Source organism: Thunnus albacares, chromosome 18 (genome assembly GCF_914725855.1).
Source record: "Thunnus albacares chromosome 18, fThuAlb1.1, whole genome shotgun sequence".
In the NCBI taxonomy this organism is placed as follows: domain Eukaryota; kingdom Metazoa; phylum Chordata; class Actinopteri; order Scombriformes; family Scombridae; genus Thunnus; species Thunnus albacares.
In genome coordinates this window covers 30,258,650-30,285,157 of record NC_058123.1, presented here as the reverse complement: position 1 = coordinate 30,285,157, position 26,508 = coordinate 30,258,650, and the positions used below count along the sequence as shown (strand labels likewise).

The 26,508-nt window shown below is 40.1% G+C and overlaps 1 protein-coding gene across 5 annotated transcripts in view; it reads right to left on the bottom strand.

Moving 5' to 3' along the window:
* pam (peptidylglycine alpha-amidating monooxygenase) overlaps positions 1-26,508 on the bottom strand; it is a 115,981-nt gene extending 89,473 nt beyond the window's left edge. For 2 of the 5 annotated variants that reach the window (XM_044332663.1, XM_044332667.1), the window contains exons 1-3: positions 26,414-26,508; positions 19,242-19,381; positions 19,021-19,156 (exon numbers count right to left, since the gene is read on the bottom strand). In XM_044332663.1, the coding sequence (XP_044188598.1) occupies positions 19,021-19,115 (95 nt within the window). In that variant the 5' untranslated portion in view covers positions 19,116-19,156; positions 19,242-19,381; positions 26,414-26,508. Of the gene's footprint in view, positions 1-19,020; positions 19,157-19,241; positions 19,382-26,413 lie in introns of those variants that run through there. The other 3 variants (XM_044332664.1, XM_044332665.1, XM_044332668.1) reach the window with 3 other exon arrangements.

The window sequence follows — 26,508 nt, the reverse complement described above, 5'->3', positions numbered from 1 at the left end:
AAGATTTGTAGGTCAAAGTCTCGTAACTCATTTGAAGTTCAAATGAAGTCTGTATCTAAAACTATGTGGAAGCAGTAAATGTTCAAAAAGGTGTGGGTTCGCTCACACTCTCCATTCAAATATATGAGCATTTTTACATCTGTGTCCAGCTCAAGCGGCAACCTCTGGGGCTGAAAAATGAAGCCAATACAGAAGTGCCAAAAACTGCAGTTCCTTGATTGGCCACTTGAGGCTGGCTCCAAAAGCGCGTCAATCCCCATAGACCCCCATGTTAAAATGCCCAACTTTACAACAAAAAATAAACATGTTTACAGCCTGGTTTTGGTTTCTATAGCTAATTTCCCCTTTCATTACAACTGTATGGAGGGTGAATTTTTTTATAACTCGCCCGTTTAAATTTTATTAAGCCGTAAAGTTTTGCATAATGAAAGACATGGCTGCTTTGAATGACAGGTCCACCAGCCGCTAAGTGGCTCGTTTCAGCCATTCAGCCCACCTCTTTGCCCATTTTTGATTGGCTGGGTGTTAGGCAGAGTCATGTACTGCCAAGATGGCGACAGCCGGAGCTGCTCACTTTGAACTTCAAAACTGCTCTTCAGAAACCAACGGGTGATGTTGCAGTAACTACATCCATATTTTTATACAGTCTATGGTCCTGCTGCAGTTACTTATTGTCTCTACACACCTGACAATATAGATTTCAATCAAACTTTGACCAGGTCATGTGGGTTAAAAGTCTTTACTTTTCTAAAAATAGAGGATTAGAAATTAGGAAATTAATGTTTTACACACAAACTCATCGAGAGTTTTCAATTTACTAATTGAAATTTAAGTGAATGGGCCCAAAACTTGCATGATTTTGATGACACAGATATGAGCAAGACAGACATGTCTCACCCTGCAGAAAATTCTCATCTTGTCAAACTTTCAAAATAAAAGCACACCACACTTGTAAGAAATATCCCTCATTTTTAAAAAGCAAAATGATCTGATCCCGACGGCCAGAGTGCGAGGTCCCGACCAACGCTGCTTGCAGCTTTAATTATTTTTGCTGTTCTTATTTAATCTGTACAATAATGTGTAGCACACTTTTCTTGCAAGCTTATTTCATTATAGCAGAGGTATAGCTTTCATGAAGTCAGCCTATTATTACTATTATTTCAAAGTAGCCCACCTTTTGGTAAAAGGCCTCATCAGCTCGTTGGACGGCTTGTTATAGATCCATGACCACAAATATATGCACAGGTTTAGTAACAGATCAGAGCATTATTTATTATAGTAAAATAACCTGAAGATGGTAATACACATTGTTTGTTCAAAAATCACATTCACACTGTCCAGTAACATGAAGTACACAGTAGGTTTTCACAAAGTATCAGCGTTAGGTCCCCTATTATTTAGCCTATATATTAATGATCTCCCTCAACAGTGTCATGATGTAGAACTACAAATGTATGCAGATGACACAGTTGTGTGCACACATGCAAAAACAGCTGAGTTAGCTGCTGATAAGCTAACAACTGCATTGGAAAGGATCAAACATTGGCTTGATCAGTCATGTCTGAGTCTAAATGTAAACAAGACAAGAGGGATATTTTTCTCTAAAACTATGGTACAACCTCCTAATGCTGATATTTTCATCAAAGGTGAAAAAACTGACATAGTTACTGATTTTACATATCTTGGTGTGACACTGGATCCAAATTTGAACTTTAAGAAACATGTTTAAAAAATCAGTTAAAACTATAAAGTACAACTTAGCAAATTTTAGACATATTAGAAACTATCTCTCTTTGGACACAGCCAAAATATTCTTGCATGCTATGATTCTTTCCCATATGTCTTATTGCATCATATGTTGGGGGCAGGCTGGAGAAACAGCCATAAAACCTCTTGAGTCCTTATACAAAAAAACTCTAAACACTCGACAAAAAGCCAATGCATTTCTATCACTGTAGGGTACTGTAGAAATACAATTTACTGTGCTTTGACAATTTTAGATTATTCTCTAATTTGTGCCTAGTTTATAAAATTTTAAATGGTTTGGCCCCTCCTCCACTATGTGACTTTGTGTACACTCACTTCTATTAGATCCTCCAGAATATCCTCTATACAAGACTGTACCATACCATTTCGTTGTATGCTTGTGGGGACGTGAGACTGACCCCGGGATTCCACAAGGCGCGTGTGCGCCGCGTTCCGGCTCTGACGCGGTTTTGCTCTGTCATCTGCACAGCGCCCTATTCCACCGGGAGCATGTCAGAAGCGGAGCGTCTTCACTGCCGGGAAGCCTTTCGCCGTTTAAAGTCAGTTGCACTCCCACTACAATAATTACAGCAGCCTAGTCAAAGCTGATAAAGTCCCTTGAAGCTACCGTAATTACTGCAGTAGCAGGGCAACTAAACTGCCCAATTTTGCTAACTTGCTAAACTTTCGTTGATTTGGTCATTTTCCTTGTTTTTTGTGCTTCTACTATTGTTAAGTAGGCTACATAGTTAAATAATTTCTTTATTCGTCTGTTTTAATTGAGTTTATTGTTGATATACAACCAGGAGTCTGCACGGGGCGTTTTATTTTGAAAATGCTGCTTCTGGGTCTGACTTCCTGCCCAGCTCGATCTGCTCTGCACTGCTTGACGCGGCTTCCGTAAAAAATAGACGAGCCACCTGTCTTTAGCCCAGTGGAGCGGAGAGCCGCTTCTGGGACGCTTCTGGGACGCTTCTGGGACGCTTCTGAAACGCGCAGCGGTGCGCCCGGTGGAATTGGATACATTGACTGGAGTGGCCGCGATCAGCTCCGGCAGCTGCGTTGGAGCCGGAACGCGGCGCACACGCGCCCGGTGGAATTCAGGGGTGACGGAGGCCATGTTGGGAAGTGGGGACCTGTGTGAAAACCCTGGCATTATCCAGGAGCATGGTCCGTTGGTGGGTCGCAGACCAGGGAGCTGTGATGTTGGGGATAAATCCCCGGGACCTGCAGCAGTTAGCCATAAACCATTTCAGCAGATGGGGCCCCTGGGGGCAGTTCTGAGGCCTAACATGACCCATGGGAGTCTGTCGATGCAACAGCTGTCCCTAAGGCTGGCCCACAGAGCAGCCTTCATGAAACTGCTCGCACAACCCTTCAGCCTGCAGGTGGTATGAGGCTTTCTGCAACTGTGTTCCAGGGCTCAGACATGAGGACCTCGAAGGCCTCAGTCAGAGGATAGGTCAGATGGTGTGCCGAACCGGGCGACCCAGGTCCCAATGAATGCCTTGGTAGACCTCAGTGACGACAGTGGGACTTCTGGCCATTGAGTGGTCCTGTCCATCATGGTGAGGAGGTATGTGAAACCGTGGGAGGGGGGCACTGACAACTGCGCCAGGGGGGCTGTGGTGTAGCAGTGAGCCTTAACACACTGGCACTCCACGCAGGTGGCAGCCCAGTCCCTCATATCTTTCTTGAGGCCTGGTCTGCAGCCATGTGGGCATAGTCAAGCCCCAAGTGGACAGCTCCTGTGATGGCTCAGGAGAGGTAGTCTGTGACAATGTTTTTTTCCAGCAACATGTTGAATGTCTGTAGTAAACTCCGATATGTAGGAGAGCTGTCGCTACTGGTGGGCGGACCACAGCTCGGTCACCTTGGCCAGGACGAATGTAAGTAGTTTGTGGTCAACAAGGACCATGAACTGTTGAGCCTCCAGCAGAGAGCAGAAGTGTCGGAAAGCGAGGCAGAGGTCGAGGAGCTGCCCCTTCTTTGATGAGTCGATATCCAAGGAAGTCAATGGTGGACAGCCTGAGTTGGCACTTGGCTGGGTTGACGATCAGCCCGTGCTGGCCGAGCCGCTCAATGAGAGTCCAGAAGTTGGACATGTGTTCTGCTTTGGAGGTGCTGGCGACGAGGATGATGTCCAGGTAGATTGAGAGAAAGGGTAAGTCCTTTAGCACAGAGTTCATGAGGTCCTGGAAGATTTGCGCTGCGTTCTTAAGGCCAAACTGCATGCACAAGAACTCAATCAGTCTGAACAGTGGGATTACCGCTGTTTTGGGGATGTCTGGCGGGTGGACAGGCATCCGGTGGTCTCACAGATGACGTCAACTTTGAAAAAGATGACTTTTCCAGCCTGGCAGGTGGGTCGAGGTGTTGAGCCTGGGCATAGACTGGTGGTTGGTGGCGATGACGTGGTATTCTACCCCGAGCTTGGTGGCGGATGACAAGAAGGTGGGCTGCGTAAGGTCCGGAAACTTGGCAAGGAGGGGGAGAAACTCGGAGCATGCTAGACAGCCTGAGGGAGTCTGCTCCACTGAATGCATACGAACAGAAGGCGACAGCATGGATTAAACAGCGGTTTTTGACATCCACCAGCAGTCCATAGGCGCATAGAAAATCCATGCCAAGGAGGGCCGGGGGGGGCATCCATTGGCCAGGACATCCACTGTTGATGCTGGTAGGATTCTCATCGCACCTGTGTTGCACAAGAGCCGCTGTCTAGAGATGGCGTCTTTGATGAACAGCAGCCTGCCTGTTCAGATGACGCTCATGGCCACTACTGTGTGCCGGCTCTGGTATTTCCTGCCGTGACAAAGCTGCAAGGAGTACAGCACCACTTGCCTTTGGGACCAAACTTTGCATGGTAAAAACACAGGCCAATGATACTTTGCTGCCGTGGGGGACCTGCCCCAGCGCAGCGCAGCCACACCATGTTGTTGTCCTGCTGGGAGAATTTATCAGCTTCCTTGGCCAGAGCCTGGCAGTCAGTGATGGTGGTGTTGGCCAGAGCAGCCCATACCTGAGATGGCACTTGTTGCAGAAGAAGTTGGAGGAGGAGGAAGTCCAGTTTGTGCTCTCCCATGAGATCCAGCATCCTTTCCATAAGTTCAACCATTTTGCAGTTGCCGAGCCCTTGCAGAGTGAAGAGCCGGCTGGCCCACTCAGCATCACACAGTTCAAAGGATTTCAACAGGTGAGCCTTGAGCATTTCATATTTGTCCTCTGTTGGATGGTGTTTGAGGAAGCTTGCCATTCTGGTTTCTCTTGAACTCCTGAGGGCTGACACCAAATAGTATTTTGTGTCATCAGCAGTGATCTCCTGAAACACAAATTGTGCTTCCGCCTGAGCAAACCAGGCCAAGGCAGATGATACCCAGAACTCAGGCAGCTTGTGGGAGAATGCATTTGTTACCATGTTCATGAAGAGATGTCTCTGGAGACATCCAGCAGGCAAACATCAGGGTCACCAGTGTGGAAGTTGCAGGAAAGGACAGACGAACAGTTTCTCTTTTGACGACTCAAAGGTGTGTGTCATTTATTTTTCACACAGCTAACACTGCTTTCTAAAAAGCTGCTGAACACAAACTGTTGAAAAGAGTCACAAAAAATACATAGAATGAGCACGTAACTGTTTGTTCTGAACCACCAATTATGGTAAATTATGTCCTTTAAGAGTCGCTACAATATAATGCTTTTTTTTTTTTTTTTTTTACATGTATGCCTACTAAGCCCTTCTTTACAGAATGTGTGTGGATGACAGTACCAGGCATTGATTGCATATTGAGCTATGGCCTAAGGCAACTGTAATACTCACAGACAGGATCTTACAACTCTGGAAAGTTGTCCGGGCTGCCATTATTTTATCTTTTGTTGTGACGATCGCAATGTAAACACTCCACTACAGCATTCATGTTACAGAGTAATCCCACCAGGAATGTGTGCTTGCATGTATGTGGTTGATCAAAGCAGCACCTTGCCAGAGGACATTACATTGCAGCAAAGTTGAGCCATTTAACTTTGTCAGATAAACCTGGGTTGTTTTGCCGAACCCTCTGCATTGGCGCCCCTACCGCATCAACGCACTGCCCCTATTCAAATTAATGAGAGGGCTAAGTTTTACCACAGAGAGCTAATGTTTCTGGATGCACCCTTAAGCTGTATTCACATTGTCATGAGCACTGCATGAAAAAACAATGCCCTCATCCATCCCAATTAGCCACAGGGCAGGCACAGAGGTACTGTGGCACAGAGGGCACCAGCGCAGGGTTGTCCAGCAAGAAACTGAAACAAGCTCATCTTTTGCTGCAACCAAAGAGTCATGTTGCAACAAGCTGCATTAGGCAATCAATTCAAACATAGCTTAGAAAATCATATACTAATAACACAAAGATTGTGAGAGCAAATTGAATGAAAGGTGAAACACAAATTTATCATGGGTTTCACGGATGAAACTGTTACCAGTTTCACGATAAACCACAGTAAAACTAACACAACCCCCTGTTTTGTTTTACACAGGTCTGTTTTCAGTCTGAATGCAGCTGAGGAGTTTCTGTATTTTACTGAACAACAAGAAAAAGTCATTCAGACTGTTTTCAGTCTGAATGCAGCTGAGGAGTTTCTGTATGTTACTGAACAACAAGAAAAAGTCAGAAAAAGAAAAGTGACAGCTTAATGAGAACAGGAATATAGTACATGCATACAGTAGACCAGACAGGCATTCCTTTTTGCTGCAGTGCAAAGTGCAGTTGCCTCTCATGGCCACACAGTGCCATCCTTATTGTTAATGCACATTTGATATGGTTTTGAAATGGTAAAAAGGCATTGGCTAATTTTATATGTGGTTTTCAATATAATACTGTGAAATGATAACAGTGTGTGTATTGTACTTTTTGAACATTTTTAGCACACTTTAACAATAATACTGATAACTGTGATAGTTTTGGTTACTATAATCATGATATGAAATTTTCATCTCCAGTGGGTTTACAAGTAAGTAAATCTGGGGCCAGATGTGTAAACCATTCATAAGCACCATTTACACACATGTACCTGTTATTCCCTGTTAGTCCCTGCTATTCATTTAAGCAGAAATCCTGTTTCTGTTTCTGGTTTTCTAGAGTGACCTGCTGGTTACATGATAAGGTGGAAATGATAATTAAGGTGAGAAACAGAATCTAATAATATAAACTAGGGTTGGCCCCTAAAAGTTGCTGAGTCTATGCATCAGTCAATGAGCCTCTGATTCGACTTGCAGTTTCAATTACTGTTTTCTTTGTGTCATTTAACGTTATTATATACAGATTAAGGAAGGGTGACACCATGACAGGCTGTAAACATTTACAGTCTTGTCTCTAAATGACCTAAATACATAAGTGTGATGGAAACAGAGAGGGATGATGGAAATGGAGGACAGCATGACGCAGAGCGACTGTTTCCTGCCCCAAGCTCTCAGCTCCATTGTTAAATGCAGTGAAGTTCGCTAATTCCTGTTTAAGCAGACACGCACCGTCTCAACCATATCCTCCTTTACCGTCCTCCTTTACCATCCAGTGACTCTTCAGCTTTCAGCAGCCAGCAGGAGAGATATTTCATGCTGTGCTTGGATTTTATAACTGAACCAATACCAGGACACACAGTTATTATTCTTCTGACTGTGTGGAAATCTGGTGTTTTTTACATCAGAAATGATTAACTTTCAGGATGGGAAAGAAGAGGAATGCACACCAGTATTATAGAGATGCTGACCACAATGAAAGTACAAGTGTGAAGAAAGGTAGTCGCACACTCGTACACATAATGCAAGAATAGTTAAATAAGTTAGCAATGTTTCAACATGACAGTCTTCTTCAGGGTATTGAGGGGACACAACAACTCAACAGACATTATATAGGGGATAGGACACAGGTGTGCTCTATCATGGGGAGGAGTGTCCTCAATCACATTTACATACTGTAGGAGGAGCAAGTACCTGATTCATATGCCATTTAAAAATCATTAGAAAAACCCAATACATTTGACAAATAGCCTAGGTTATACAATTTATCAAAAAACATCTTCATATACTGTAGATATGAAAAACCAGCTTAACAGCTTAAATTATACAATCTATCAAAAAACATCTCCATATGAATATCAAAAAAACAGCTAAGAATCTAGAATACAGCATTTCCATTCAAGTCCTAAAACTAGATAAAGAGACATCAGTTAAACAAATGAGACAAAAACCTTACACTGGTTCATTATTTATTGAGGAAAATGATCCAGTGTTTCATGTTTGTGCATGGCAAAAGTATGTGAACCCCTAGTATCATCAATTCATTTGAAGGGGAAATTACAGTCAGTTGTTTCAATCAATGGGATGACAATCACGTGTGAGTCTGGGAGGCCCTACCTTGTTTAAAGAAGAGAAATCGGGGTCTTCACTGTCAAACTCCGAGCTTCACAACACAGGTTTGTGGAAGTGTATCATGGCTCAAACAAAGGATATTTCTGAGGATCTTAGAAGAAGAGTTGTTGATAATCACCAGGCTGGAAAGGGTTACAAAACCATTGCTAAAGAGTGTGGACTCCACCAGACAACTGTAAGGCAGACCGTGTACAAATTCAGCACCATTGTTACCCTCCCCAGGAGTGGTCGAACAACAAAGATCACACCAAGAGTAGGCGTGCAATAGTCCGGGAGGCCACAACGCACCCAAGAGTAATGTCTATGAAACTAAAGATCTCTCTTCCGGTGGCTACAGTCAATGTTAATGAGTCCACCATCAGGAGAACATTGAACATCAATGGTGTGCATGGCAGAGTTACAGGGAGAAACCCAAAACTCTCCACAAAGAACACTGCTGCTGTCTATGGTTTGCTCAAGACCACGTGGATAAGCCAGAAGGTGATTAGAACAATGTTCTGTGAATGGATGAGACCAGAATTGAACTTTTTGGCTTGAATGAGAAGCGTTATGTTTGGCAATGAGCAAACACTGCATTCCAGCATAAGAACTTTAACTCATCTGTGAAACATGGTGGTGGTAGTATCATGGTTTGGGCTATTTCGCTGCCTCTGAACCAGGACAGCTTGCAATCATTGATGGAGCTATGAGTTCTGAGTTGTACTTGTCAATTCTACAGGAAAATGTCAAGGTATCTGTCTGTGAACTGAAGTTCAACAGACTATGTGTCATGCAGTAAGACAACAACCCTAAACACACAAGTTGTTCTACCAAAGAATGGTTAAAGCAGAAGAAAGATAATGTTTTGGAATGGCCGAGTCAAAGTCCTGACCTTAATCCTAAAGAAATGCTGTGGAAGGACCTGAAGCATGTAGTTCATGTTGAGAAGCCCACCAACATCCCTGAGTTGAGACTGTTCTGTAAGGAGGAATGGGCTAAAATTCCTCCAAGCCGATGTGCAGAGCTGATAAACAGTTACCAGAAATATTTGGTTGAAGTTATTGCTGTCAAAGGGGGTCACATCAGTTACTGAAAGCAAGGGTTCACATACTTTTGCCTTCAACAAATACATGAAAAAAAAGGAAAAAAATGATTTTTTTGGTCTCATTTGTTTAATTGGGTTCCCTTTATCTAGTTTTAGGACTTGTGTAAATATCTGATCACATTTCAGGTCATATTTATGCAGAAATACAGAAAATTCTAAAGCGTTCACAAACTTTCAAGCAGCACCGTATAGCAAATACTACTATATGGAAAACCCAAACACCCTCGGTTCTGACAGGGGTCCTAAAGAGGAGACCACAAGGGATAGACATTCTATCTCACAAGTAGAACAACAGCATTAAAACACAAGTCTTACGTAAAGCATGAGACTCATGTAGCTGATACCTCATTTTACTTTGGGATGGCCGCTCTGCAGGTGCGCTTGATTGTAATGTAACTGTGGTAACTGGGCGGAGCCATGAATAATATTTGTCACTAGAATATTTACATTTTCTGAAGAAAATGCGAGCAAGAGCTGGAAGCTGTTAGCTGCTGCAAGCTGCTGCTACTGCCGCTGCAAGCTGCTGCTCCAGCAAAAAATTCTTAAAATCTTGTAGCTCCACCTACAGGTGAAATTGTATCAAATGCTACAGACAAATGCTACAGACTTGTTCAGCATCACCATCTGTACAACTCTGCTGAATTTGGTTACCCTTGAATATTACATTTAAGAGATATGGCAGTTAATAGGTAGCATGGTGGTGTTTCACTAATGCCAATATATGGGGCTGTTGGTGCAATGCTTCAATATGCCTTGCATATTCTCCTGGAGAACTTGTGTACCAAGTTTAATTTTATTAAAGACAACAGAATTGTACAAATATCATGTTATAATATTACAGTAGTTCCCCCTCTAGGTAGAATCGTATCAAATGTTACACACATGTGCAGTGTGGCTATATGTACAACATTCCCAAATTTGGTTGCAATCAAATTTAGCATTGAAGAGTTATGGCCTGTTAAGTGCATCAGGCCACACCTTCAAAATTTTGGTAACAAATTACGGACAAACAGTAAGTGATACCCAAAAACGATCTCATAGGTTTTATGTGGGGTCACCTAAATATGGTATTTACGAAGTTTGGTGAAGATTAGATTAAATATGTTACAACAGAAGCAAAAAATATGATAACCAAAAAATCCAAAGTTGCAGGAAATTTTTCCAGGTGAAAATGGGTGTGGCCTATGTCAGTCAAATCAGCATCATCCAAGGAATATACTGTGCAAATATTGTTGTGATAGGCCTCACAGTCAGAGTTTATGCTTTTTTTTTTTGACGGTCATTATGTCCATTAATATTCCAGAATTCTGGCCATACAGGACTTTTGAATAGCCATATAATAGTCTACATTTAAACAGCAATAAAACACAAAAAACACAAACAATGAGTCAACAAATGTATTTTATTAAAAGTAGTCAGCAGAATGAACTCTTCGCAAGCTTTGCAAACTGAGCATATAGGTTAAAACAATAAAATAAACAAATAGCTTTGCTATCATTAATTTAATGCAGCCATGTGCGCAGCCTGCGGCTACAGCTCCACCACCACCTCCACCTGCCGTGGTCTCCCTGAGCATGTCAATCTCAATGGGGCCATTGAAAAGTTAAACTTCCTAACGATATGTTATTTAACTGTTTTAAAACTGTTCTTTTGTTTCACTGTGCCAATGCTAGATGTAATGTTACCTGAGAGAAAACGGTAAGACTTTTTGGAGTTGTGTTAACTGCTTTTGAGCCAAAGCGCCAGGCTGTTGCTGCAATGTGCACCGGCTTTTGAATCTTGTGCCACACTTAGTCACAGAGCGAAGGCAAAACAAACTTTTGCATAATATCCGTTTATATTTAAGTTGTCTTGACAACATACTATAGGTCACACAGTATTAGGTTATTTAATATGCTATTAATAATGGTATTTATTTATTTGGCAATAGGCATATTTCCCGCCGGACATTTTTGGTCTTTTCATCTGCTGGACAACTACACATGATACTGGCAAAAAGCCGGCATATGCCAGCTAGCACAAACCCTGCTCACGGTTCATGAGCCAAAATGTAAAACATGTAATTACTGACCACATGGTGGTGCCATTGGCACCATGTTTTAATATGTTAAGTATTTCCACAAGGGACACCTGTCCAAGAAGTATGAATACTTCAGTACTTTTAGTTTTTAAGATACAAACTTTCAAACATTCCTCCCATAGACTTTCAATTAGAAATTTTAATATTTTAAAAGAATATATAAAATTACTAGAATATGCTAGAAAGATGAAATGTGCTTAAAGAGCTGAACATTTTGAAAGTATGCAGAAGTAGTTAGCAATTAAAAAACGTACAAGAAACAGAATAAAAGATTTGAAGAACAAAAGTAAGAATGCTTCAGCATTCACACTAATACAGCTTAGAAGAACAATAGTGTGTATTCCGAATCAGCATTCACAATAAATATAGCCGCAAAAGGTGATGAATGGGGTCCAAGCACAAAGGGCAGTCTTCAACGTAATATGACCTTCAGAAGAATTTGAAAACATGCCACATGCTTAAATTGCCACATGCATAGCATATGAATGAAGACTTTTGGAGATATAGACGTTAATTGATTTTGCATACTTTGATAAATATAGAGTGACAGACTTCTGAATTGACCATAGGTTGCAGTGAGGCAAACTTTTGTCACAATTCAGTGGATGTGCTGAAAACATTTCAGCTCTGTAGGACATGTAGATCACTTATTTAGATTTACTGAAGTTTAAAATTTAGATTTGCTGCAATAAGCCAAGCCCACTTTCATTAATCATTACCAAATTTTATGCATCGACTAAGTCATTACCCTAGACCGTGCAAACCAAATTTCATTCAAATGTGTGCAGCCGATTACAAGTAATAAACTTTTCACATTTGTGACGGCTCCTACCGACATTACATCCTAGGACTGCATAGCAAAGCTTGAGCCTTGCATCTGAACATGTGAACCAAGTTTGGTTACAATCACTTAAGCCAATTTTAATTAAAGAGCATTTATGTAAAATTGAATTTAAAGACAGGTTTAAAAATGTATGATTTCAAAATGGTATGGAATATCAAAAATCAGAAAAACTACCTTCTCCCGGCTCAGTCCAGATTAGCTATGTACCAAATTTGACACCGATTGCTAAAAAATTGGTAGGAGGAGTAGTGAAAACACAGATTTGGACAAAATTCAAAATGGCAGAAAATCAGCCAAGGTGCAAATGGGGGAGGCTTATATGGATAGATTTTTCTGGATCCACAGAATCCAGGAAAAAAAGAATTCTGTTTCTGATACTTAAGGTTCAAAGGTCATAGGCCAAAACATAAAGTTTCTGGTTATAGCACCATCATTTACACGTTATTTAACTGTGGAGCTCCAGGCTGATTCATTTTTTTTTTACTGTGCTAATGCTAGATGTAACATTACCTGAGAGAAAACTGTAAGACTTTTCAGAGTTGTGTTAACTGCTGTTGAGCCAAAGTGCCGGGCTGTTGCTGGAGTGTGCACTGGCTTTTGAATCTCGTGCCACACTTAGTAACATGACCAAACACTCAGTGAATCTTTTGTCTGTTTCTGAGACTTACAGTTCAAAAGTCATAGGCCAAAACGTAAAGTCTGTTGTAATAGCGCCATCGTTGGGCCAATCAGTATACTTGTTTGTCTGAGTAGTGGGTGAGATTTCCAACCTATCTGCCAAGTTTGGGAACTGTCACTGTTATGGTTTCTGAGACCAAGATACTTTTAGGGCAGAAGAAGAAGAAGAACTACTAGTAGTAGTAGTAGTAGTAGTAGTAGTGGTAGTAGAAGGAGAAGGAGAAGAAGGAGAATAATAATAATAATAATGATGATGATGATCCTAACAGATACAATAGGGTCCCAGCAGCTTTGCTGCTTGGATCCCTAAATATAGCCACTAGCAGCAATGATTGGGGTTCCAAACACATTGTGAGCATTCTACTTAATATGACCTCAATAAGCACTTCAAAACATATCACATGAATAAATTGCTATATTATTGGCACGTAGGACTTGGCCACCTGGGGATTCAAACCCTGGACCAGAATGAGATCAAATGAAAATGTTGTGCATACAGTACTATTTAGAGCAAGATATTCAATATCATTGTGGGACTTACCAATCTGAACACCATTTAGAATACTTTATATCTAGTATGCAAAGAATGTCTGTGTCAATTTTGGTTGCATATGAATGAATGAAGACTTCTATCATCATATATACTATTTTGCATTTGTTTTGAATGTAATACTATTTTTTTCATTACAAATGATAATATTAGCTTAACAATTTGAGTGAAAAGTTGTATCTTTGAAAAATGTACATGAATTTCAGAATATCTTTTAGTATTTGGTATGTCCTTTTGCTTTAATGACAGCACTCGAGCTGGCATGGGCTCCACAAGTTTGTACAAAACCTGATAACCCATGTTATCTCAGCATGATTTGACAATACTCCAAAGAGCTTCTTGTGATGTCACAGAATGCTTGTCTTTCTCAGTCTTCAAGTACTCCCATAAATGTTCAGTGGGGTTGAGGTCAGGAGATTGTGGAGGAAAGTCCATGACAGTCAGGACTCCCTGGTCTTCTTTGGTCTTCAAGTAGTTCTTGCAAAGCAATGAATCCTTCTCCATAAAGATGAAAACAAGAGGGTATAGCATGTCTCTGATGGAGTGGGAAGGAGTGTAGACAATTTGGTGCAGGTTTCCAACTCCAGAATAGGCAAAACACCCAGACTATATTCCCACCACCATGTTTCACTATGGCTTTGATACACTGCAGTATTATTCTCTTTCCTGTTCGTCTCCCTACACACACCCTTCTGTTACTGCCATAAATCTCAAACTTGGATTCATCTGTAAATAGGACTTTTTTCCAGTCATCCACTGTGAAATGCTGGTATTTCTTAGCCCACCTCAGGTATTTGGCTTTGTTTCCCCTCCTGAAAAGTGATTTAGAGACTGCTACTCATCCTCTGAGACCACTACAAGACAGTCTTCTTTTGACAGTTCTTTTGCTGATTGGAGCCTTGCAATCTTTATTTAGTAAATTCTGTATCTGTGATGAAGTTGCTTATCTATCTCTCAGAGAACTAAGCGTGATGTATTGATCTTTGAGCGGTGTGGTCATTTTTGGTATGCCTGATCGTGCTTTGGATACAACTGATCCGGTCTCTGCAAATTGTTTTAGGGTTCTGTTCACTGCCACCATAGAAACCTTTAGTCTAGCCATGATTTGATGCTAAAACCCTTTTTGCTTAGAATAAACAGAAATAGAACAGAGATCAATGTTTCTGAATCCTCAAACTGATTATGATTATTTCCAGGTTTATGTGAAAATATCAGAGATTTTCAATGTGATCTTAGACTTTTGGATCCCACTGTAGATGTTAATTGATTTTGCATATTTTGAAAAATATAACGTATCAGACTTCTGAATGGACCATAGGTTGCAGTGGGGCAAACTTTTTTCACAATTCAGTGGATGTGCTGAAAAAAATTCCGCTCTGTGGGAAGCACAGGTGATTTATTTTGATTTTTGAAGTTTGAAATGTGAAATGTCTGGAAACTTTCAACTTTGTTGTAATAAGCTACACCCATTTTAATCAAGCATTACCAAATTTTATGCATAAACTGACACATAAACATAGATTGTGTATATCAAATTTCAATATAAACTTTTATTATCTGTGGCGCCCCCTGGTGGCAGAATATCCCAGGTCTGCATAACGAAGCTTGGATCTAGCATCCAAATATATGCAGTAAGTTTGGTTACAATTGCTTAAGCCAATTTTTGATTTATGAGAGTTTATGTAAAACTGAACTTAAAGACACAGGTTTAAAAATGTATTATTTCAATATCAAAAATCTAACAAATTTGACACCAATTGCTCAAAATTTGTAAGAAGAGTAGTGAAAAAACAGATTTGGACAAAATTCATAATGGTGGAAAATCTATCTAGGCACAAATGGTTGTGGCTTATATGGATAGATTCGTCTGGACCAAGAGGGTAGCTCCCAGCCTGAAAAGTGAAGCCAATGCGGAAGTGCCTTAAACCTGCATTCTTTCTAATGGCCATCAGGGGGCGACTCCACTGACTGCAAAAAGAAGTTCGATTGTATAGAAGTCTATGAGAAAATGACCCTACTTCTCACTTGATTTATTACCTCATTAAACTGTTTCCTAATGCGTTTATGGTCTCAATCACTAGTTTCAAGTCTTCATTTTGTAAATTATGGTCCCATTTAGAGTAAAATAGATGATAAAGCAGCGTATGCTTTAGGGCGTGGCTATGTTGTGATGTTGCGATTGACAAGTTGCTTCCATAGCGAAAACATTGATTATGTAACGTATCCATGGGGTAACCCCAGAGTATAGGCGTAGCTGCTGCTATTTCACAGTGCGTTTCCAGTTCTTAAAAGATAATTATTACATTTTTGTTGCCTAAAAAAGTCTTGTTCAGTGTTTGGTTGTGATTAAGACCCTCTAAGGAGTTGGATGTTCAGTTTTTCCGGTGAGTACATTTCATTTTAATGGTTTTAGGCCTGTTTTTCACTAGTGGAAATTAGCATTAGCATTAGCATTATCACTGTTAACCATAGATTGTAAATGCATCATGCTAACCAAGCTAGCAGCTAGCGCTATGGTCAGCTCAACCCTCTTGTCCAAATATGGTCACTTCTGGCTCCAAAAATCAAACATGGCAACAACCAAATCCAATATGGCGATGATCAAATTGCTAAACTCAAGGCTTCAAAATGGCAGTTCACAAACCAATGGGTGAGATCACAGTGACTACATCTATACTTTTTTATAGTCTATGAGCATGATATATCGTGGCAAAATCTGATGGGGATAATGAACTAATGTCACATTCCAATATGGAAATTCTGATATATAACTGATATATAACTAAATATACTGTCATCTAAAAGTGGGAACAGGACAATTTTAATATATTAATAATTTCACTACATTTATGATGATAATTTATCGATTACAACATCTTAGCTATTAATTTTATAATTACTAAATAAATTGCATTATTAACAATTTCACACTTTTGTTGTATAATTAGGCCCAATCATTTTTTAAATGATGGGGTTAATATACTGTTTACACTGAATAAATGTTGACCATATCATTTTTTAAGATCGTGGGACATTTATGATTTGTGTATATGCATCGTCTAAGGCAGTTCTAAATTTGTTTGCAGAGTAAGAACATATTGATGAATCCTGGATTTGTGCTTAAAAAGTTTGTACGCATGGTTTAAGTACAGTGCATACGTACTGTTTTGAATGAGGCCCATTGTCATTTAACTGACTTGCCGAAAAAAAAGCAGGAGAGTGACAGATGGAGGGAGAGAGTGATACCAGTTCAGACTAACCCAATGACTTGGGTTTATGCCTAGCTTATCTTTGTCTATCTGTATGGGTCAACCTTCATGACCTTCCTCTCCAACAGGGTTGGACATTAACTGGCATTATTAGGCATGGAAAATCTTATTAACTAATTTCCTATTTGATAAAAGCCTTTTGATACCCATTCCAAGTCCTGAATCAGATACAGACCTAGTTGATGATATTCTCCCTGTACACTAACAACACCAACAACTTGAACAACCAGAGGGGTGTAATATGAAGTGAGATTAGTGGGTTAGCGAGGTACGTTGAGACTAAAGCCAGGGTTTTCAATGTCTCGAAGGTGGCTCTCTTTTAACCTGGCTAGATCACTATGGTTACTTATGCTGCAAACTTAACCTGGTCCGGAGTAGGTTATGTTCCGAGCTTCGGCTTCACTAACTACTTGATTTGCTGCCAGTTCTGTTTAACATTGCTGGTACTGCAGCTATTAGAACACCGATTAGAAAACTGATTAGTCTTTTATCATACTTACCGTTGATTTGATAGGCCATATTGTAAATTTGTAATGGTGCAAGAGGTTGGGGTTACTTGTAGGATGGGATTTAGTTACAACAGATCAAACTATATTTCAAATAATGAAAAAAATAACTAATAAAAAACAAAAAACTAATGAAGAAATACTTTGAACAAAAATAAAATAAAATTGATTAGTCTATTGGTATTTATCACAGATAATATTCAATCTATAATATTAATTTCACTTTGATTTGGGCAAAATCTAAAGTGATTTCCACTTACTACTTACTTAAGAGCTCATAGTACCGTATTATCCCACTAGAACACTGCGCTCCCAGAATGCAAGCTTACTGGTGGTTCCTACAGTCTTTAAAAGTAGAATGGGAGGCAGAGCCTTCAGCTATCAGGCTCCTCTCCTGTGGAACCATCTATGTTTAAGAGTAGGCTTAAAACTTTCCTTTATGATAAAGCTTATAGTTAGGGCCAACCAGGCTCACCTTGGATCAGCCCTTAGTTATGCTGCTATAGGCCTGGACTGCTGGGGGACTTCCCATGATGCACTGAGCTCCTCTCTCAACCCAACCGGTCAAAGCAGATGGCCGCCCACCAAGAGCCAGGTTCTGCTTGAGGTTTCTACCTGTTAAAGGGGAGTTTTTCCTTACCGCTGTCGCCAAGTGCTTGCTCATGGGGGAATTGTTGGGTCTCTGTTAATTAAAGAGTACGGTCTTAACCTGCTCTATGTGAAAAGTGCCCTGAGATGACTTTTGTTGTGATTTGGCGCTATATAAATAAAAATTGATTGATTGATTGATTATCCTCCATTATGAGACAGAGTCGGACCTAAATGCACTTCTTGAGTATAATGTTTAAATCTGCTGCATCAAATTTAAAGTTTAAGAGCTTTGGATGTGGGAGGCACGGAGAGGGCATTGAATGGTAAAATAAGTATTTAAATGAATTGCTATTAATAAATTAATGAATTAGTGTTTTAATTAACGAATTTGCAATTTTCTGCCAGCATTCATCTCTCATCTTATTTGCAGCAACTGTGATATTTGCTGTGATAATGTATTTATAATATTCGTAGCTCTCCGTTTTAATGACTTGTTCCTCCTGACTGAAGCAGGCAGCACACGATCGGTCCATTTTGTGCGGAAAAAGAGTCAAATGACGTGCCAAACGCCCCCTTTTATGGGGACACGCACAGAGCCTGAAGCAGAAAGTCTGGGTTAACAAAGAAAGTTCATATCCACCGTCATGATACCACTTATCTCTGATTGTGAGTTTAGGGTTTGTCGAGCCAGCTCACACAAAGAAAGCCTGGGTATGTTGAGCTTGCTTCATAGTACACCCCTCTGATGCTCTATCATGTTTGCTTATATTTAGAACATGCAGCAATGTAAGAAATTGAAATACAACTGTTGTAACAGAAGCTTTCCCAGAGGAGTTTCTGACCACTAGTAGCACTACATAACAATATTTCTATGAGCAGGTTGCTGTTTTGTTTGTATCTTGTGCACATGCAGGCGACACAATACACATTCCTGCCAATAATTTTGTGCTGTTCCACTGATTGATAGATGGTGGCAGTAATGTAGCAATGCACCAGCAAAGACAGGAATGACCCATGACAAAGGAGGAAAGACTGGCTAATGTAAACAATACAGATAAAAAAAAAATTTTTAAATCTGCTTTGCAAACGTTATACATTCAACATTTTTGTTAGACTTCAGGAATACTCACTGTGTTTTGGTTATAAACATTGAATGTAAACATAATTGTGTTAGTTCACAAGAAGAGGAATGACTAAGAGGCAGGATATAAGAAAAACAAATTCAATTTGTAAACAAATAAAAAGCTAAAAGCTTTTTCTTACCTTTTGGGCCTGTACAGTGGGTTTTGTGTTTCCAGGCTGTGGCTGTGACAAATGAATGCTAGCATGACCACACAGCACACAGGGACTCCCATCATGTTTGTGGTTATCACAGTGTGTTTTACTGCTGCTGTCTGGCCTGCAAATATGGAACAGAGGCTATCAACACTATCCTGTGGGAAAAGGCTAAATACGTTAATTGCAGGAGACAGAGTGTGTCACACCTGTTCACCTGTTTTCCTTGCTTGGCTTGGTTCAGGAGTAGGGAGGTGAAGGTAATATCTCTGGTGGACCTCACTCCTTTGGCATGTTGGGATTGCAATTTACTCGTGCTTCCTCCCAGTGGGTAAGATGGTTCAAACTTCTGGAACAAGATGGATGTATACAATGCAGGGTTTGAAATACTGATAAATTTCGGTTTTGTTTTATAACAAAGGAAAAGCATTCAGCGCTTTTGTTAGAGCTTAAGGATAGACACAATGCGTTTTGGTGAGTAACTCTCATGTAAAAATAACTTTTGTCTGTTTACAAGAAAACTCCACTGGGCCCCTTTAAAGGGTAACAACACACAACATCTTTTTTTTTACAATGTTTACATAGGCTTATGTTGGCATTATGATCTCAATACATGTGGTTTTTCCAGCAATACACATATTGTATGTGCAAAAACTGCTTTTTCAGCTAAAAATTAGCTAATTTCTGTCTGCTTTGATTTAGAAATCAAAATTCACTAGCCCTCCCTAATTATGACGTATCTCACCAACTCCGTTTCTAATTTGCAATAAGATTAAGACATCTGTCTAATGCATTTTCGCTATTCCCAATCCAGAAGAGAGATCTCTCTCTGTCTCTCTCTCTCACACACACACACGAACACACAAACACACAGACCCTGCTCTTAGTGACAATGGCAGAGAGATCTAAACACTCGAAAGTCTGGTTACACTTCACTAGAGTCAATTTGACAATGCTCATTGCCACAAGTGCAACAAGTCTTTGTATGTAAGGGCAGAAACACAAGCAATCTTTCAAAACATCTAGCGAAGTGCATCACATACAGGCAGAGAAATGTACAGTTTTTGACTGCCTAGCTTGTAGATTATCTCTTGTTGCCCCATCAACCTCAGGTATGTTATGTATGCTAGCAGTCTAGAGCCCACACAGGGTTAATTATACAAACATGGGTTACTAATTTAAAGTAACCATTAGCCAGCTGATGGTTTAGCTATAAATATGGGTGCAATGTCAGTTTTGCTATTCTTAATTTATTTGTTTCTCTTAAAAAATAACAAGAAGAACCAGTAAGAGTACTGGATCAATAAGCAGTATCAGTAAGAGTAGTAATACCCTAAAAATCTTAATTATACCCATCCCTACTCTGAGGTATATGTCGTACATCAGCTTGCCGCAGAGATTTATTACTTTTAATCACAACACATGGGCCCACTGATCACTAACTGCTACATTCAGAGCTCAACAAGATAAGGGCTGAAAGCTACATACTGACACCCCTAGTGGTGTAACAGAACGTAGCTGATCCATGATCTGTACAGATCACCCCCCACGGTTTGGCACGCATGTGTACCACGGATTAACTTCAAAAGTGAATGTCTCATTGGAGACAAACTATACAATCTGCTGTATATGGACAGACAGCATGGACAGATAGCTAATTAGCTATCTAGCCGCTAATTGACGTTTGCGGTGACGTTGTTTGGTGACTCGTTCAACAAGCTAAGCTGCAGGACATGCATTCATGTTTGTAAAGCCCTGTTTACACCTGGCATTAACATGCGTCTTGGGTGATCTGATCACAAGTGGAAAGCTCTAAGTACAGGTGTGAACACACCCAAGACGCATTAAGGACGCATTGAGATCTGATCACTCAGACCACATTCGGAAGTGGTCTGGGCTGCATGTGGCCACATTCATTTAGCAGCCTAAACGCAATGCGTCCTGGGCCACAATGAGGGATTGCCAACTCAACTGATGTCCTCTATTTTCTTGCAGGCTAGGCACGGGAATTGCACTGTTCAACAAGCTGTGTTCAACATGTTTGATAACAGGATAAAGAAATGCATTATTTTGTTTTTCATGTGAATTAAAAAAAACATAATCCACCTCCCGTTATTTCCTGTTTTTCCAGTTCCCCTAACCCGTTTTCCTCTTCATATTGTATACTGGAATAGAAATTTAACCAAAACCAGAAAATAACTAACGTTTTTCACTTGTCTGTCTAAAAAACTTCAGAAGTTAAACGTTGCTTAATAGTTTCCTCTGTCCTGTTAAGTTGATAACTACAGTCACTCCTCCAGATTCAATTCAGAGCAAAAACCTCCCCCTCCTCGTCCTTCACTCCCAGCTTATTCATGATCAAAAACAACAGGTTAACAAAACAGAAACTTGTAGTCACAATTTTCAGACGTCAACCTCTAAGTTTTTGTGACACTCAAAACAATTTATCCACCATTTTACAGCCACAACAGTAGGTTATGACCAGTGGTGTACTGGCCATTGGGCATACTGGGACACATCCCATGTTTTTGGGCCAGTGGACTGTCAAAACATATCCGTTCTTATGCCCTCTCTGTGTCTGTTATTCAGTGCGTACACAATAGTGTGTTGCATGCCTGTGTCAGACAATCACAGACGATTGCCCTCTTTTATTCTCACTGCTAGAAGGGGGAGACAAAGGTAATAGTATTAATCGGTCAAAATTAAATAAATAATAATAAAATAATTAAGAACATCCCTAATGGTTTACAGCTAATTGTACTCAGTTTCTAAAGGCCGTATGCCGTAAATGGTTGCTTTTCATGAACGTGTTTTTATGTACCCCTCCTCCCCCCAACAGGCCCAACGGTCCCTGGCACTGAAAGTGCGAGGAACCTATTGTTCTTGTAAAAATCATTATTATTATTATTAATAACATTATTATTATTATTATTATTATTCCCCCACACCATTGCATTTTTGAGAGGCTTGGGATGCTTGTCAGAACTGGCGGAAATTGCAAAGTTCTGTAGTGACTGGACTCAGGCCATTTTGGAACAAAATTTCTTTGATGTGCATGAAATTCGGTGGGTTCATTGCTTTCGTCATTATCGACATAATACATATTTTGAATTTTTTCGCCCAACAGGAAGTCAGCCATTTTGGATTTCATTCGTCAATTTTCATTTTACGAACACATGTTTGAGACCTTTAGGATGCGCGAAAACTCATGAAACTTTGCACTTATGTTTGAATTAGTAAGTATTGTGATTAGAATCACAATTGGGCTTGGCGTGGCACATCCGCTCTATAGTGCCCCCTAATTACTTTTAGCATTTTTGAGGTGCTAGGGCTGCTCAAAAACTTTGCACATGCATCAAAAGTCATGTAACCTGATATGGGTCTTGGGCATGGGTGTGGCAAAATGGCTCGAGGGAACCTCCCAGAAAATTTCAAAGTCACAGCCCCCACCTTTAAATTTGACGTATATAATTTTGTAGGCAGATGTAACATCTCCAGACTTAAAAAAAAAAGCCTCTTGGAGCCATACCCGAAGTCCGACAGGAAGTCTGCCATTTTGAATCTACTTTGCTTTCTGTTGCAGAGTGAAGCCATTGACAGGTGTTGTATTTTAATGAACCCCTAATGAACAACTATTTCATGGAACGCCCTTGGCGTGGTGTACTGGACAATTTTGTCCAAAACATGTTTGGAGCATTAAACACAAAGTTGTTGTAACTCCACTTTACATTGACCAATCTGCCCCAAATTTCTCATGTTTGATAAGAGTCCAGGCCTGAACACATCTTCATGTCAATATTGAGTCATTGTCATAGCACCACCTACTGACAACGGAAAGGCAGCCTTATGTGACAAAAATCAATTTTACATGAAATTTACATGGTGCAATCCACACATGATATACAGCAACATGACGGATAATTAGTGGGTTTTCTCTAGCACCACATAGTGGACACAGGAAGTGATAGTTATCTGCTACATGCAATGTCCAATATTCATGTAAATGTATATCCATGTCAGTTACCCTCTGGTAAATGCACTGCTGCATTAATATTTCTCTTATTGTCTACGGGCAACAGGAAATGAAGCCTAAATGACACATAGTTCATCAAATGTACACACAATTTCTAATAAGGCATCTCCAGCACCATAAAATGCACACAGGAAATAATATTTTACCCATTCACACAGTGTCCGATAATCCTGACAATTCATAGCCATGTCATTATTATCATCATTATTATATCACCATGGAGCTCAAGACTTGCTCATGCGTGGTATTACTATTGGAGGTCTGTTGACACAGCTCTGTATTGTCAAGACTATCGGACACTGTGTGAATGGGTAAAATATTATTTCCTCTGTGCAGTATGTTGTGCTGGAGATGACCTGTTATATATTGTGTATACATTTGATGAACTATGTGTCATTTAGGCTTCATTTCCTGTTGCTCATAGGCCCTGTTTACACCTGGTATTAACATAGGCTAAGTCTTGGGTGATCCGATCACAAGTGCACAGCTTTAAGTACGTCAGTTCACACTTGGCATTAACATGCGTCCTGAGTGACCACTTGTGATCAGATCTCACTTCATGCAAATAAACACGAACATCATTTCCGTTCGCGAAGACCAAATTCGTTCGTAATTAACCGGCGTTAGGTGCAGGTGTCCGCTCCGTCCAAAGCTGTGTTCAACTTGTTTGATAACAGGATAAACAAATATACAATGCATTGTGCGCCCTCACGAAAATCAAATGCCCATCCCATTGATTTGCTCTAGTGCTGCATCAAAATATATATATATATATATGTGTGTGTGTGTGTGTATATATATATATATATATATATATATATTTATATATATATATATATATATATATATATATATATATATATATATATATTTATATATATATATATATATATATATATATATATATATATATATATAGAGAGAGAGAGAGAGAGAGAGAGAGAGAGAGAAAGAGAGTTATATACAGTGATCTCTTGCAGCTGCATCTCTCCAATGAGACACTGTGCACATTTACGCATGAGGCACAGCAGCGTAACTGCATTGATTATTTTAATCTCCGACACATAAACAGCATTGGTCAGGATCTTATGTTAATAATGTTCTGTTTTCTTCTACACATCCACTAGGTCAGCTGTTACACACGCAGTCCAGGTTCATACAGTTTGTAGTAAAGCAGCCATCCCCTCCTGAATCCGGAGCTCATTATGTTGAGCAGCGCAGCAAAACTAAAACCTGTAGTTATCAACTTGACAGGAAAGAAGAAACTATCCAGCAACGTTTAGCTTCTGAAATATTTTTTTAGACAGACAAGCGAAAAACAAGTTAGTTTCTGGTTTTGGTTTAATTTCTATTTTAATTGTCGATTTGAAGAGGGTAACCAGTTAGGGGAACAGGAAAAACAGGAAAAAACGGGAGGTGGATTAAGTTTTTAATTCACATGAAAAACAAAATAGTCTGTTTATCCTGTTATCAAACAAGTTGAACACAGCTTTGGACCAGGAGGCAGCAATGCAATTCCTGTGCCTCGTCTGCCGGAAAAAAGAGGACGTCAGTTGAGTAGGCAGTCCTACAATGTGGTCCACGACACATTGTGTTTACATTACTAAAAGAATGTGGCCACATGCCGCCCTATTTATGCCTGGCATTAACATCCGTCTCGGGTGATCCGATCACAAGTGTACAGGTGTGAATGCACCCAAGACGTATTGAGGATGGATTGATATCTGGTCAAGCAATAGAGTGTTTCCTCTGCATTCATTTAGCAGTGGTGCACCACCCCAGCAAGAACATTACCACCACTGCAAAAGATGTTATAAATGTTAAGTCAAAATAAGGATTACAATTTAGCCCTAATGTTATCTAAAACTAAAGTGTAGTCCAGATGCTTCAGAAGTAGTAATTAGAAATAAGCCTCAACTTTTAACATAACTTAGACCCAGACAGTGACATATAAGGTCCAAAACTAGAATTATAGCCAAAAGCACCACAGCTGTTTTTAAATAGGAAACACTGCAATACTACATAAGTGAAATATTAATGCAGCAATACATGTACCAGAAGGCAACTGATATACATTTTCATGAATACTTAACATTGCATATAGGAGATAATTATCACCTTCAAAAAAATAGCCATTCTGTGGTGCTAGAGAACACCCACAACCACCCCATTATACATAATGTTGTTGTACCTCATGTGTAGACCACACCATTAAAATTTAAGGTAAATCAGATGAAGTTTGTCACATAAGGCTGACTTCCTGTTGTCAGTAGGTGGCGCTATGACTATGACTCAAAATTGACATGTAGATATGTTCAAGTCTGGACTCTTGGGGCAGATTGAACGATGTAAGGCCGAGTTACAACAACCTTCTTTTTGATGCCAATTGGGCCCTGGCACTTTCATGCTCGGGCCCAAATAATCTTAACAAAAACAATAGGTTCCTCGCACTGTCAGTGCCAGGGATCGCTGAGCCCCTGACACTTTCGTGCTAGGGCCCTAATCATTGAAACGGTCAGCCTGCTAGGTGACTCATCGCTGATATCAGAGGTGGAAATAACGGGGAGAGGGGGAGTGTGAAAGGGCAGTGCTGTACTGACATCACAGCCGACCGAGACGATTCAGGAAACTATGGAAACAGGGCTTAGTCCAATCATGGACTACAGCACGTACTCCACCAGAAAACGCAAAAGGATTCTTGATTGAACATGTTCACGTACCACTATGTACCACTACAGCCACCTAGAACCTCAAACCTCAGTTATATGCATCTCACTATTCCAGCATTTTGATGAACACGGCTGTAGTTTAATTTTCTAAGTAACAGCGGGCCAATACCCACATTAGCAAAGATGTAGCTAACCTAATGCTTGAATAAATTAGAAAATTAAGATCTGCAAAAGGTGGAGTGTAAATAAAGGACGCCCCAAGCACAAGACGTGTTTTATTGCATCAATTCCAACATGTTCAAACGCAATGATGCATTTTTGTTTTGACGGAAAAACACCATTACGTATGAACAGATGTCACGTCTGAACTGGAGTCGACAAAAGAAAATAGCTATCTTTAACGCTATCAGACACAAATGAACATACCAGACTCCTCTATCGAGGCACGCAAACTGTAAAGATGAATAACAGACTTTTGTTGTAATTTGGGTTAAATAAGGTAAATTGTCATGTCGGTTTATGACATGAGCTTAACCTAGCTTTTGACAGTTTAAACATGGCATCGCTTCCGATTAGTTTCATTTTAGATGGCCAACTTGAAGCTTACGTTAGCTTGGACCTTGGCTCGACTGCACATTTCAAAGGCTTTACACAGATGTTTTATAGAACAAAATGGTACCTGTTTGCTGCCGCTGGACGTCTTTCAATCGACTCTATTGGTGCGATAATAACCTGTGGGTTTTTTGTCGTTTGTTTTTTTTTTTTTTTTGCAAA